Here is a 13,633-nt window from a genome sequence, read left to right on the forward strand (position 1 = left end):
CAAATGGAGTGAAGTGTGGTGCGACTGCCTAGCTAATCGGGAGATCACAACAGGCAGCATGTGGCTGACGCATGGCCGCAATTCATGGCAGCCGCTGCATACAGACCTTCGCTCATGCAGCACTTGGGTGAACAGACAATGCGTAGACTGCCTCGATGCACGCACTGCTGCGAACGGAGCAGAGGTGAGTGAGCGCATCGAGGCACCCTAACGACACTTGGTGAACAGACAATGCGTAGACTGCCTCGATGCACGCACTGCTGCGAACGGAGCGGAGGTGAGTGAGCGCATCGAGGCACCCTAACGACACGCACTACTCTGCCACCATCTCGTAGCCATTGGCCATCTTGTGCGGCACTACACTTCTCTTCTCACGCTCTCGCCATATCCTCCTCCTCCGCTTTCTGCCTCATTGTTTCATTGCACCCTCCTCCTCCGCTTTCCTCCTCGTGCTACCTTTGCTCTCTTCTTTCACTGTGCCCGTTTACTCGGTTACTCGCGAGGTACAACGCCGACGCTCGCCACATGAACGGACAGCTAAGAGCTGCACTCTGAAAACTGGAAGGTTGTTCAGAAGTGAAAATAGCACTTACCTAGTTCACCTTGCATCTGTTGCAAGCAAACTTAATATCTGAGTAGTACGAGAAGCCACAGTCATAGGGTGACAGGACACTACAGCACAGTACTTGAAATTCATGTAAAACATGCGAGGTTCCTAATTCATTAAAATACCAGCATGTGGCCATTCTTGTACTCAATGCCATGAACACATGGCAATCTGCAGCAACCAGCCAATTTTCAGTACCTTGGAAGTTATTTCTTCTGATCATCCCACCACTATTGCGCTCAGCAGAAAATGGCAATAATAAGTGATTGGGTCCTAATGGAGTTTCACACCTGGGATATTAAGATTGCAGTGGTGGAAGGCTGGTGGAACAAAGAATGCTAGGCATAACTTTAGGAGACAGCAAGAGAGCGGTTTGGATCAGAGAGCAAACGGGTATAGACGATATTCTAATAGACATTAAGAGAAAAAAATGGCACTGGGCAGGTCACGTAATGCGCAGACTAGATAACTGTTGTACCATTAGGGTGACAGAATAGGTACCAAGAGAAGGGAAGTACAATAGAGGACGGCAGAAGACTAGATGGGGCGATGAAATGAGGAAATTTGCGGGTGCTAGTTGAAATTGGTTGGCGCAGGACAGGGGTAATTAGAGATCGCAGGTAGAGGCCTTCGTCCTGCAGTGGACAGGAATAGGCTGATGATGATGATGGTGGTGGAAGGCTCATGAAATGTCAACACCCTGAGGTCCTTTTATGTGCAACTGTGAAACCTTAGCATACAATAATTTTGTATTCTATATCCATCACATGTGGCGGCCCCAGTGGGATATAGAGCTACCCAATGCTCATATACAGGGTGTGTTGTGCTGGTGAACAAGGCTACTGTCACTCAACCACAGGACAGCAAATAACTGCTGTCTCACCTCGTGTCACTTGAGGGTGTGCTGGCGGAGCTTGCAGCAGGTGTTGGTGCGCGTAACATTGCTGTCAGACTGTGGATCTTGTCACCAAGAGTGGTGTAGCGGGTCTCTACTGCACTCAGCTTGCTGGAAATCCCCTCTAGCCTCTGCAGAACCTCAGCCTGCAGCTCTGCCAGTTGTCTCTGTGGAGCACATGGTAGGAAGAACAGTTTTGCTGCGGACCACATTCATCCATAAAACTGTGCGCACTTGAGTGTTCTAGAAATTTTAAAACATTAGGCAGTTGGAATAGTACCAGGATTTTAAAAAATTATGGGGTTGATTGCCATATCTTGCAAATGAAATGTTAGAAGCAATAACCATGCATGACTTTGCATGTGCTCTCTATAATCAGTGCCTTCGCACCTTCTGTGCAACACCAAAATGGCACCAAATGGAGTAACAAACATTGATGCCAGCCCATTTTTTCCAAAAGACCCTATGCAGTGGTCGAAAAAACCCTGCATGACCTTATGCAGCCTTTTTCCTTAGATCTACGTTTGACCTTACGCACAAACTCTGGCGGGAGTCCTTGTTCAGTACATGTTCTTTCAATACAGTTTAATATGCCGTTTCTTTGTCCCCCTCGACACTCGTATTAACACACTCTCAGTCAGTTGCAGTAAAAGCTGATTTACAAGAACTGCATTGTTCAGATTTCCAGCTTGCCTATCTTACTTCTTTTTTTGTTTCGACATCACCCATGCTGGAGAGGGTTCTTTCGGTCGCTCCGTTAGAGCATGGCAACTTGAAGTGCATTGGGTTAATGTGGAGATATTTCCCAACTCTTGTGTGTTTATTATATGTCATTAACTCTCAGAGTTTTGCCAAGAATGATGTGGTCGATTTTGTTTTAAGGATTACTTTGTTAGCGCTAGTAAAGTAAGAAGGTTACGGTCTCGACTCTAGTTCAATTAGGCAAAAAGGATTAGGATTAGGCAAAAAGCAAACATGATGCTTAAGAAGTGTGAACAGCTTTAGTCTGACCTCCAAACTAAAAGGAGCAGTTGCTGGTGCTATGAATTTCATTAAAAAAAAAAGTCCAGAAGATGGCAGTTTTTAAAGCTTAACACCGGCAGTCTCATAAAGCAACTAGCAGAGAATATGGAGGTTCTGCACTCCAGCTTGCTTCCTAGCTTCAATGCATGTGGCTACACATCGCTTGCAGTCTTTGCCCAGAGATAACCTTCCTTCAATGACTGCAAAACTTGCATGTCCATAGGGATCTGCATCACTCATATCTACGGTGCTGGCTTGGACAAAGTTGCGCACAAAGACCATCTGCCCCTATTATGCTCCAAATTCCTGAATACGTAAACCAAAAACACGTATTAGTTTTAGGCATGTCACATGATAAGTTTAAGTAGGCACAGCCTGCCAAATTTCCTGCTTCTTGATTTTTTTAGAGGTTTGCCAGGGTTTACTTTCGAGGTCTCTAAAAAAATGCCAGGCCAGAAAAAAAGAACTACATCTATCTAAAAATTGTAGGACAGTTCTACCAAGCAAAGAAAATGCAGAAGAACCCCTACAGGCAGGATAATAATCTTACAGTTGGCAATACTGCTGACAAATAATAAGTGGCATTGACCATTCTTCAAACCAATGTGCCAGTGTCCACGCACATAGTTTACTAGTCCTCTTTTTTTTTTTCATGCGAAAGCATCGAAATGCCCATTGAGCAGAAAAGCTGGCATCTGTAGCCGAAAAACGGCACCTAAATTCCTAATGGCTGCAATACCACGTCACATGCGCGCCTCGACGGAGCAGAGCGGGCGAAGGGGGACACCTGCTGCCACGCTGGCATGCCAGGTGTTACATGAGGGGAGAGGGCATCGCCGTGACACCACGTCACCCTCACTGTCAGAAGCTTGTGTTATCCATGCGTTCCTTGTCCGCGCAAGCTTGCACCTGCGTTCTAACTTTGCCTCGGTAATCGCTATAAAGTAATAATGTATAAAAAAACTGAATACCTTCAAAAGGAAATAAGTTGGCGGTGAGTTTCGAACCTACAACCCCACGCTCAGAAGCCGAGTGTCTTACCCACTGGGCTAAAGGAGCGCCTCCTAGATAGCAGGCCTGTGCACTCTACTTTATATGACATCATGCTACTTGGACCGAAATTTTCATTGCCAAGCCCAGCGTGACACAAAAGCTGTGATGCCTAAATTACTGTGACTTACTCAGAAGCGTCCCCATTAGATTCTATGGCAGTCGGGCACGATAGCATGATGTCACGGATCGAAGTGCACCGGTCTTTGCTATTAAGGAGGCGTTAGCCGAGTGTCTCAATGCGCTTGCTTGCCTGCGAGAAGTTCATAACTCGAAAGACCGCTCAGTGGCGTTCAATTGGACATTAATGCTTTTGCATTCACAACTCATCAGAAGTGCTTAGGTGTCCTCACATTTTTTTCTTTGTACCTTCTTGACTGCTTAGGTCTTCTGCTGTTATTGCATAGAATAGCCTTCTCAAATGACACTGTGAAATGCAATGTTTATATTTAGCAGATTCTCGGATGCATCCAACTCTACGATTGACAAGTTACTGTTACTAGCTTCATTAGATCACATAAAAAGACCAGATTTTGTTGAACCAGTTACATAAGATTGCAACGGCATAGATCAACACATTGATGTTCCAACTAGCAGGACTTTGTGATTTATTTATTTTTAGAACATTCTCTGATCTGCTTTAGGCTAAATGAAGACCACTGCTCCTTTGTTATATAATTTCAAATTTGGCTTAACTAAAGTGCACTGAACCTATAAGAAACTAAACATTTTCAATTCAGCTTAAAGGAGTATTGACAATTTTCTTTTAACTTTTTTCCATTTTTCCTAGGGTATTGAGGTCCAAACCCCTAATTTAAAGAGGAAAAAAAGTTGAAAATGCTCTGTCAATACTCCTTTAACAAAGCTGGACTTGTGCTTTTTTCAAAACCAGACTGGATTCCGGAGCAGTACCATATGAACTGCACCTCTTAGCATAAAGTGCCCAAAACGCCTTTGGGCAGTTGTGCTATTGAAGCAGTCAAAAAGACCTACTGCCAAGTCATCTTGCGTGGTGGTGCCGCCAGCCAGGCTGTTCTCCTCATCAGGGGGCAGGCCAGCCATTTTGGCCAGCAGGAACTGGCCACCTCCAACAGGCACCAACCGCAGTGGTGGGCTATCAGCCTGTTCCGTCATCTGGTCCACCAGAACCAGCCCTGGCAGGCTGTCCCCTGCTGTCAAAGCAGTCCCAACATGAAAATTTAAGCCCAAAGTGCCCTCATGAATAACTGTTCACTCATAGATTGCCGCTATGTGTTTGTGCGATGATTCAGTGTTTGTCGATGTCTCAACAAGTGCGCTGCCTTTAGAATAATAATAGCCAACCCATAAGCCCACCAATACATCCTGACGCCTTCAGACATTTTTAACATTGACTACTGCCCTGGGCATACATAATTTTACTTTAAAGACAGTGCAGCCAGCCAACTTTCAATGTCTCCATATTGACATAACAGTAGCACACAAGAAAATGTGATATTACACAGGCCTTTGACATCCACCATGGACACAGGTAACAAAGTCAAGTGTTGTGGTTTATGCAAATACACAATGCCCAGATGGCAGCACCAGCAAGGCTGCTGCATGAGATAGCATGTTTAGGCTCCATTCTTCTGAACAATCAATGCCAGATCTGATGGCAACAAATAATGTCCCAATTATTTATTATGCTGCACATTTTGTCCATACCATGCGCAAGAAAACCAGCATATAAGAAGAATCGGCTTTGTTTTCAACACAAAGGTTGGGTGCCCCAAAGGCAAAAAGCTGCCACAGAAAGGTTGACAGGACCTAGGGACATATGGACAGCTGCCCGCAGTGGAGCTTACAGAAAACTCAAAATTCTGCAGGACAACAAAGAGACGTTACCATCAGGAACCAAAACCCGAAAAACAGAGAGTACTTCTTAAGGCTAGCTTAAAACAAATACAGCCACTATGACACATGCCGTAAGAGTTACTTGTCTTCAAACTGTGCAATAAACAATATTTCCACAAAAGTTTAAACCTTTGAGTCAAACTATGCAGGTAGTCCATAGAGTTCCGTGAGGCAAGTTGAGCTTAGAAGCAGGTGCCCATGAACATGAGCACCTGCTTCTAAGCAGACTGTGTTTACTAGATTGCAGGTTGACTGAATCGTAAACATGATGACTGGATGGTTAGGCTAGTTGGTATGTCATCACTGAAAAACCAGAACGCTGTGAGAAGGAACCATAGTGTCTTCTTTATTCATGTTTTGTTGGCGTGGCACTCATTTCCCTAAACACATTAAATAAGCAGCAAAGGTCCAAGAACAAGGACAATAAGGCTGTGTCCAAAACCAATTATGACAGCTTACTGGTACCTGCGTGCTTGGTATATAGGTACCAATCTATTAGATGTCAATTATATGTTGTTTTTCACTTGTCAATGCAATTACACTTTCTAATAATATGGCTCTGAGACAATATACACAGGCCTGTTCTTTTAACCTTTTCTGAACATTTTTACTTTTTTAGATATCTGAAAAAACAAAAAGTGACAGAGCAGTAATGTTTCCAAATTCCTGTTACATTTATTTTCTCTGAAGTAACAATTGACATTGGCGTTTTATTTCACATCAAGAAACATTTCACCTACGTTTCAACCTAAGTGACTGTCTCCTATAAAAGTTCATTTCGATACAGTCTGTCTTATCATTGGCCTCTTTATGCCTACTGCAAGACAAAGGCATTTCCCTGTGATCCCCAATTACCCCCGTCTCGCCCCAGCTGGCCCCACATTATGCCTGCAAATTTCCCGATTTCAACACACCACCTAGTTCTCTGCTGTCCTATAGACTGCGCTTCCTTTCTCTAGGCGCCTATTTCGTAACTCCAATAGACCATTGGTCATTGGCTCTACATATTACATGGCCAGCACAAACTCAATTTCTTCCTCTTAATGTCAACTAAAGTACCGGCTACTCTTAACTCTCTAATGCACACTGCTGTCTTATCTTAAAATTTTAAGTTTTATTCAAGATACCTTACCAGGCCCAAAAGTGAATGTTTTCCTGTCTCTTAAAACCTAATATTTTTCTTTCCAATGCCATCTCAAGCTTCTTTGTTAACCTCCAAGTTTCTGCCCCATATGTACCAGTGGAATGCAATTATTGTACACTTTTCTTTCCAAGGATAGCAATAAGCTGCCCATCATGACTAGGTAAATGCCTGCTATATGCACTTCACCCGTTTTTATTATTACAATTCTTTCTCGTGATCAAGGTTGCCTGTGATTAACTGGCATTGGTAAACATACTCTTTTACTGATTGTAGAGGCCGACTGTCAATCCCAAATTCTCTTTTTGAAAGGCTGTTGAACCACTAAATTTTCAGTCACTTATCAATAAGCAAATCTTCAAGCCTCATTGAAAGCACTGCTAACACTAGACTGCATGAATAATGAACAAGAAATGCATGTGCTAACAAAAAAGTTTTCTTCGTCTTCCTCTATATCACATTAATGACTGCTCAATGAGTATATTTTCAATGCAAATTCAAGTATTTCATTATTGCACACTGTATTAAGTATTGACCGCAGTTATCTTTAACTCTGAATCCAAAACTAAATACAAGAGCTAATATAGAGGTTTCACAATCTGCATAAGACACTGGTTAAACACCAGCACTGCACTCAAAACAGTCATGTCATTTTAGATTATCTGCTTAAGATTATTCTTATACATTCTGAAAAAAAAAAATTAAAGTGCTTGCGGCCTTGCAAGGCAGCAAGAACTTTAAATTGTTCTCAATTGGTGTTAAAAAAAAAAAATGCGTGTCAGTCACCCACGCCTCAAACACACTAGAAAAGGCAAGTAATGATCACCATTCACTGTCAGTTGAAATGATGATGGAATGTCGTCCGCCATCCTCCTAGAAAGAAAAAACATCGTTCCTCATGAATGTTTACCGAAAAAAATTTTAATGAATTCGTTGTACAATTAATTTATTACATTTACCACATCTGCTTACACTTCCAGGCGTCTCGTACTTAAAACACGCGCTGTGACGCTACGTAAGAATTTCTAGAATGTTGCGCTGCTAAATGCTAATCCCCACTATGGGTACGCGCCACTACCACTCAGGTCAACAACCATAATCACACATGCTTTGACGAACGCTGACACATTGTGCACAAATGTTTTGTCTGCTCACGTTCGACAGTTGCAGAAATTTATAGACAAGCATTATGGAGTGAAGTGCGAGAAACGTATATAGAGTAAGAAATACAGATTATAATTTCAAACCGCACTGCACAACATTTGGCGAGAATGAGGTACAATACACGATGAAAAGTACTTCGGAAATGACAGTAAGAATTGGACGGAGATTGAATGCACCCAGTTTTATTTTGTCTGCCACACTGTTCATTAAAAGATAAAGAAACTGCCTGAACGGTAAGGAGCAGAGCCACGCGATAGTCTATCAGGGACAATTCTCTCGCCCACGAAAACTTGCATGACGATGGGCCGCGAGCATGGTTTGATAAGCTGAACGGCAACGTTGACTAGCAGGTGCTTTGTATTTAAATAGTAACACGTTCGCAGTTCTTTTCTACAAAACAAGCACTGCGTTCATGATGATGCCTACATTGAGAGCCAGTTCTGTCCACAATGAAGACGAGGACAACGGGCGCCAACACAAACGAAGAGCAGCAACAGCAGACGAGCCGCCTCTCATAAGTAGCGCAAGCCGCAGGGGCGCCCAGGTGTGCGTGTTAACGTAAGGCCGAGGCCTAAAATGAATTGCCATGATCTTGTTGACACAACTGAAAAGTGCACGTATTTCGAACGTCCTTTGAAGCAGCAAACACTTCCAACGAGAGCGGCACAAACAGAAACGAACAGTCAGCGCCCCGCAAAATCTCAAACGAAATCACGTACCTTCTCGATATCGCGATAATGGCGTCTCTTCTCGGCAAATTCGAGACGAGTGAATATGACGTCATAAAGTCCAATTTTACTTATTCAAGAAATGCACTCAAATAGAATAAAATATAAAACCTTAACATTTCTTAATTAGAGCTACGGGTAGCTTTTTGGTATGTTTAATTATATTTTCTTAAACTCTAAAGCTCTGAACAAACATCGAAACCGAAACTGCACGACGTTTGCAGTGACAAAAAAAAGATCCAGGGGCCGTTTGCACCACATTGCCCGAATCATTTTCCCGGTGGATAAACTTTTCCAGGCTTTAAAAACTTCGTGCAAGTGTCGCACAGTAAGCGAAGGCACAAAGTTTTGCGAAATTGTCATTGGTGCTACATGCGCGAAGCAATTTGCTTGTGGAGCTCGCTCCTTTCACACTTCAACCCGCTTCTACCGCGTAACGCAAAGTGTCAATCGATGCAGCCAGATCGAGCACCACAAACAGTATTACGCGATACTGAATTTTGCAATTGCGTCTCGTTGAATGATCAAATAAAGGAACAAACTACGTTGTGCAGTGTTTGCTGGAAGCAGTTGGGAACGTTGCGGCACGTGCAAAGTGGCCCTCCGTTTTTGGGTAGTTCCCGCTTAGAATTGCGTACAAGTAACAGGTGTCGGCAAATGTATGAGGTGAGGCCCTTAAGTTGTTTGAATTTCTTAATTTACATAACGATTCCCACCTCAATGCCTAGTCATCCAGCATTTAATTAAATGGTTGTTGATGTTCTTCGAAAGGTGGAAAGTAGAGACTTCTGTTCCTGGGTCATCCGGTTGCATATTTGTTCATACAGATTTCATTCCCAAGAGCCAGTTCTTTTCTTTTTTGTAAGCCAGAACTCGTATGGTACGTGGGAGATTAGAAAGAGGAAACTAAAATAGAAGAAACAAGCAGATCATAAAAAAAGGACTTGTGCAATCAGGTGCATAATCACAACTACAAGGTTTTCACATTGCTATTGACCTCCACGACAACGAGTTCGTTAGCAGCTCGTTCCTTAATTTTGAAGCTGAAAAATAGCTTTTAAATTTTCAAGTACATAACAGGCAGAAAGAACTTCAGTAACTCTTCTCACATTAGACAGTATCACATCAAATGGTTTGTGTGCATTTTGACAACATAGTTTCTTGTGGTTCAGGTGGGAGTGTATAGGAATTTCTCAATCAAAAATTAGGTAGGACCTAATTTTTATTGAACGATTCACTATACAAATTGTCAACTAATAATTTCGGACTATAAGGCTAACACGTATCGTAGTCTACAGGGTGAAAGATAGATTCAAGTTGCAACTGTTCTGAATGATTCGATCTGCTGCAGCGGAGTCAGAACTCCTGCGCTGAGGCACTGCAGTCACCGAGCAAATGCATGGAGTAACCAACTTCACCCAATTTCCAGTCATAATTAATGAGGTTAGAGTGCCTTTAGGCAGCTTAAAATTTGCTTTCTAGATTTAGGCAAAATAGTTCATTATTTGGGCAAACACGTCCAAATCTTGTAATGTTTGCATCTTTTGAAGCAATGTGCGGTGCTATAGCAAGACACCTATTAGCTCCTTTAACAACCCCTACACACTATGTGCATCTGGTGAAGGTGCCGTTTCACTGTTTCATTACTGCCAATACGATGGTGCAGCAGGCACGATCACTTTTCAGTTGGTTCTCATTTTTCTTATGTGACTGAATGTACAATTCTGAATGCCATTACATGAATCAAATAATGTACATTTGATTCATCCATCGACATTCAAAATTGCAGCAAGCTTTTTTTTTAAATGAAACTCCACACAACCTATACATTTAACTTTTTCTTTTAACAACGAAAAAAAATGTTTGGTATTCTGTTCGATATTCAAAGTTTAGTTTTCGAATATCCTATTGAATAGGAAAATTTTGCTTTTCAAACATCCCTAGGTCCAGGCATAGGGGCATGTTTTTACATCTTTTTAACTGCATACTTGATCACGTGAGGAAGCTTTACTAGAAAAAAGGAAAAACAAACATCACAGGCTGTTGTTCTGCTGAAACAAGCTAGCCATACAATATGGAACTATTGTATACATGAGGACTGTCTCATTGCTTTGCTTACCTGCATATACTAAGCCCAAAATTGTGCGCACAGAAATATTTTGAAGACACTGGGCCTTACGCCATTCAAGCTGCAGTACTAGACACTAGAGGTTCTTAAAAAGAATTTAAATAGTGGTAAATGAGGTGCTAGTGTCTGTGGGATCTGCAAGTACGGAGAGCCAGCATGAGAATATAGTAGGTAATACATGGATTTGCTAAACTTTGTCCTTCTGGCTTCAAATAACTTTGTGACATTGCAAATTGGCAATTATTTACAACAAAACAAAATTATAAATTAAACAATTTACAATAATTCATGTGTACGGACACTTATTGTCTTCATGTGTTTAGACAACGGTTACTGCTTGGAAACTGTCAAACATAAAACAAATGAAGGCACAAGAATGTCTGCAGCGACAAGTATGAAGATTAAACAAATCCATGTACTACCACCACCTACCGCCACTACCACCACCATGTACTACCATTATCCAGGATAACTGAATGACCATAGAACGATTTCCCTCCAGTAATTTTAGTAGAAAATTCTACTCGTAAATGTCAGGCTCAATAGAAAGAGGGATTTCTCAATATAAATTGGTCTTTTCAGAGCATCTAATATGTCCCTCACATTTTTGTCTGTATTCTAATCAGGATCACTTTTGCCAATACAAACACCAATAAAACCTTTTATTCAACTTTAGTACAGCACACATATCCCCTTCCAAGAGAACAAAAATTCTAGATGCAACAGGAATTGCAAGTGCATCTTTAAAAATGACAATTTAAAATAACACTTGTCAATGACTACAATACACGAAGTAATGACTGTCTGCTGCAGGCTGAGAAAAAAGATAAAATTGCAATGGCACATGTAAATATTAGCAAGTCTGATGCTTTGAAATCGGTTCAAACATTCCTCTGTACTTAATGCAGAGAACTATCAGTCAAGCACATTTTCTGTCAGAACATAGTAGCACTAACACATTCATTCCTGCATTTTTATAGGAAAGGTCAACACTGATTTTACAAAAAAAAATGACACCAGCATGGGCTGAGGGGAAGGACAAGTTTCTGCTATATCAACAGGCCATTAAGTATGACAAAGAAGGTGTGGTGTCATGTGCGTGGCACTTTTACTTCATATTGGTGGTCAAGAGCTTATGACCAAATAGCAAGGGTTCACTTTCACAGGCCAGAAGCCAAAGTTCACCAATGTCATCATGGTGTTTGATCGGCACTTCCAGAGGTATTTCAATGCAATGCATGGCTCGTTCATTTCCTGTAACACTCGACAAGCGCCTGGCCCAACGTTTGAAGAATTTGTGGACGCCATGACAAGACAACCCGACCAGTATGCACATGATGATGCAACTACCTATTGGAGACCATTTGTAGTCCAGACTGATCACTGGCCTCTTGTGGATCTTGTTCAGAAGCCATTTGATGCAGTCACAACCAGATTACAGTGCCTACTGCTTTGCCTGCAGCCGTACAACATTCAGCTGGTGTAGTTCCTAGGAAAAGAGCTTGTTGCAGCAGACGCTCCCTCCAGAACCCCCTTGTAGCTAGACTCTGTGGACAAACTATCTGTGGATATCATGTCTCACTTTGTCTGCTTGCTCAGGCATCTAGTGAAATGCTAAACCACACCAGTATGCAGAGAGCAGCTGATTCAACACTTCAGCTTGTGATGAAGCACATCCAAGCTGGTAGAGCGGTAGAAAGTGCACCGGTCAGTGCAGAGACTCTGGAATTGCAGAGAACTTCATGTGGCTGAAGGACTGCTTTGTCAAGGTCTCTGCTTGGTCACTCAATTTGCTGTTCACCCATCAGTACTTGCAAAGCTTCATCTTGGGCATCGTCGTATGCTAGTATGCAAAGCCTGACCTTGAGAGGCTGTTTACAGGCCTGGAATGACTCAAGATGTGGAAAGCATGGCAAAACATTGCACTACACATCATCATTACATGCCTGCAAACAATCATAAATAACTGTTTGACATCCCACTGCCATCCTTACCATGATAAAAGCTGGGAATGGACACCTTCCACCTTAACAGATTTCATTGTCTGCTCATAATTGACTATTCAAAGTATGTAGAAGCTGAAAGACTAACATCAACATCTGCTTGCTCTGTTTTTGGTGCCTTCAACAAGATGTATACAGTTTGGCATCCCACATGAAGCCATCTCAAACAACATGCCTCAGTTTGATAGCAGGGAGCTTGCAGACTTCAATATGCCCCATGGGACTTTTGGCATTGCACTTCATCACCTCAATATCCCAGATTCAGACAACGAAGCATACTATGTCCAAGGCTCAGGAAGCAAGGAAAGATTAAACACTGCCCTCCTCAATTACAGCGCAACACAAACATCCGCACTGCCCTCTCTGGCAGAAACGTTGATGGGGTGAAAGGTCCGCACCTTTGTGCCAGTGCATCCAACGCTGCTCAAGCCAAGTTATCCTACTAAAGCACATCACTATGGTTTGCAAGTTTGTCAGACTGAATAACACCAAGCCTAGCAACATACATTCATCAATGCTAAAACCACTGGGACCTAGATAGCATGTAATGATATTTGGTTCAGGTTCAATAGTCAGTGGAAGCTGTGTGTTATCATAGATGTTGGCACAAAACCTCACTAATTCATCATAAAGGGAACTGAAGGAAGAACATATAGAAGAAACCATTTACACATGAGAGCGGCCAACCCACTGCTTGAAGATCTCAATACTATAACAGCTCAAGCCCAAAGAACTACACAATCTCTATCCTACCTTCAACATGGACGCAAATGATAAACACTAGGGACTGTGCTGCATGTTCCTGTACCTGTGCCACAGCATCAGAACTAACCTTGCAGCTCATCACCACTAGCTTAGGACACACCGTCCAACTTTCTACCTGCATGAGGGAAAATATATATATATATATATATAAGCCAACAAACAATGAAACCAAGAATGGCATAGGGGAAATTATCTGCAATTTTTAATTGAATTAAAAAGGAATAAATCAATTAAAATGAAAGTGGATAAAAAAA

General features: G+C 42.1%; 1 protein-coding gene across 8 annotated transcripts in view; it reads right to left on the reverse strand.

Moving 5' to 3' along the window:
* The window catches only part of LOC142557825 (protein BANP-like), a 56,553-nt gene that overhangs the window by 33,422 nt on the left and 9,498 nt on the right, over positions 1-13,633 (reverse strand). Inside the window, exons 1-4 of one of the 8 annotated variants that reach the window (XM_075670004.1) lie at positions 8,475-8,554; positions 7,418-7,464; positions 4,569-4,744; positions 1,491-1,669 (exon numbers count right to left, since the gene is read on the reverse strand). In XM_075670004.1, coding sequence (XP_075526119.1) covers positions 1,491-1,669; positions 4,569-4,744; positions 7,418-7,464; positions 8,475-8,539 — 467 coding nt within the window. In that variant the 5' untranslated portion in view covers positions 8,540-8,554. The other 7 variants (XM_075669993.1, XM_075670048.1, XM_075670034.1 and 4 more) reach the window with 7 other exon arrangements.

Source organism: Dermacentor variabilis, chromosome 1, assembly GCF_050947875.1.
Source record: "Dermacentor variabilis isolate Ectoservices chromosome 1, ASM5094787v1, whole genome shotgun sequence".
NCBI lineage: Eukaryota > Metazoa > Arthropoda > Arachnida > Ixodida > Ixodidae > Dermacentor > Dermacentor variabilis.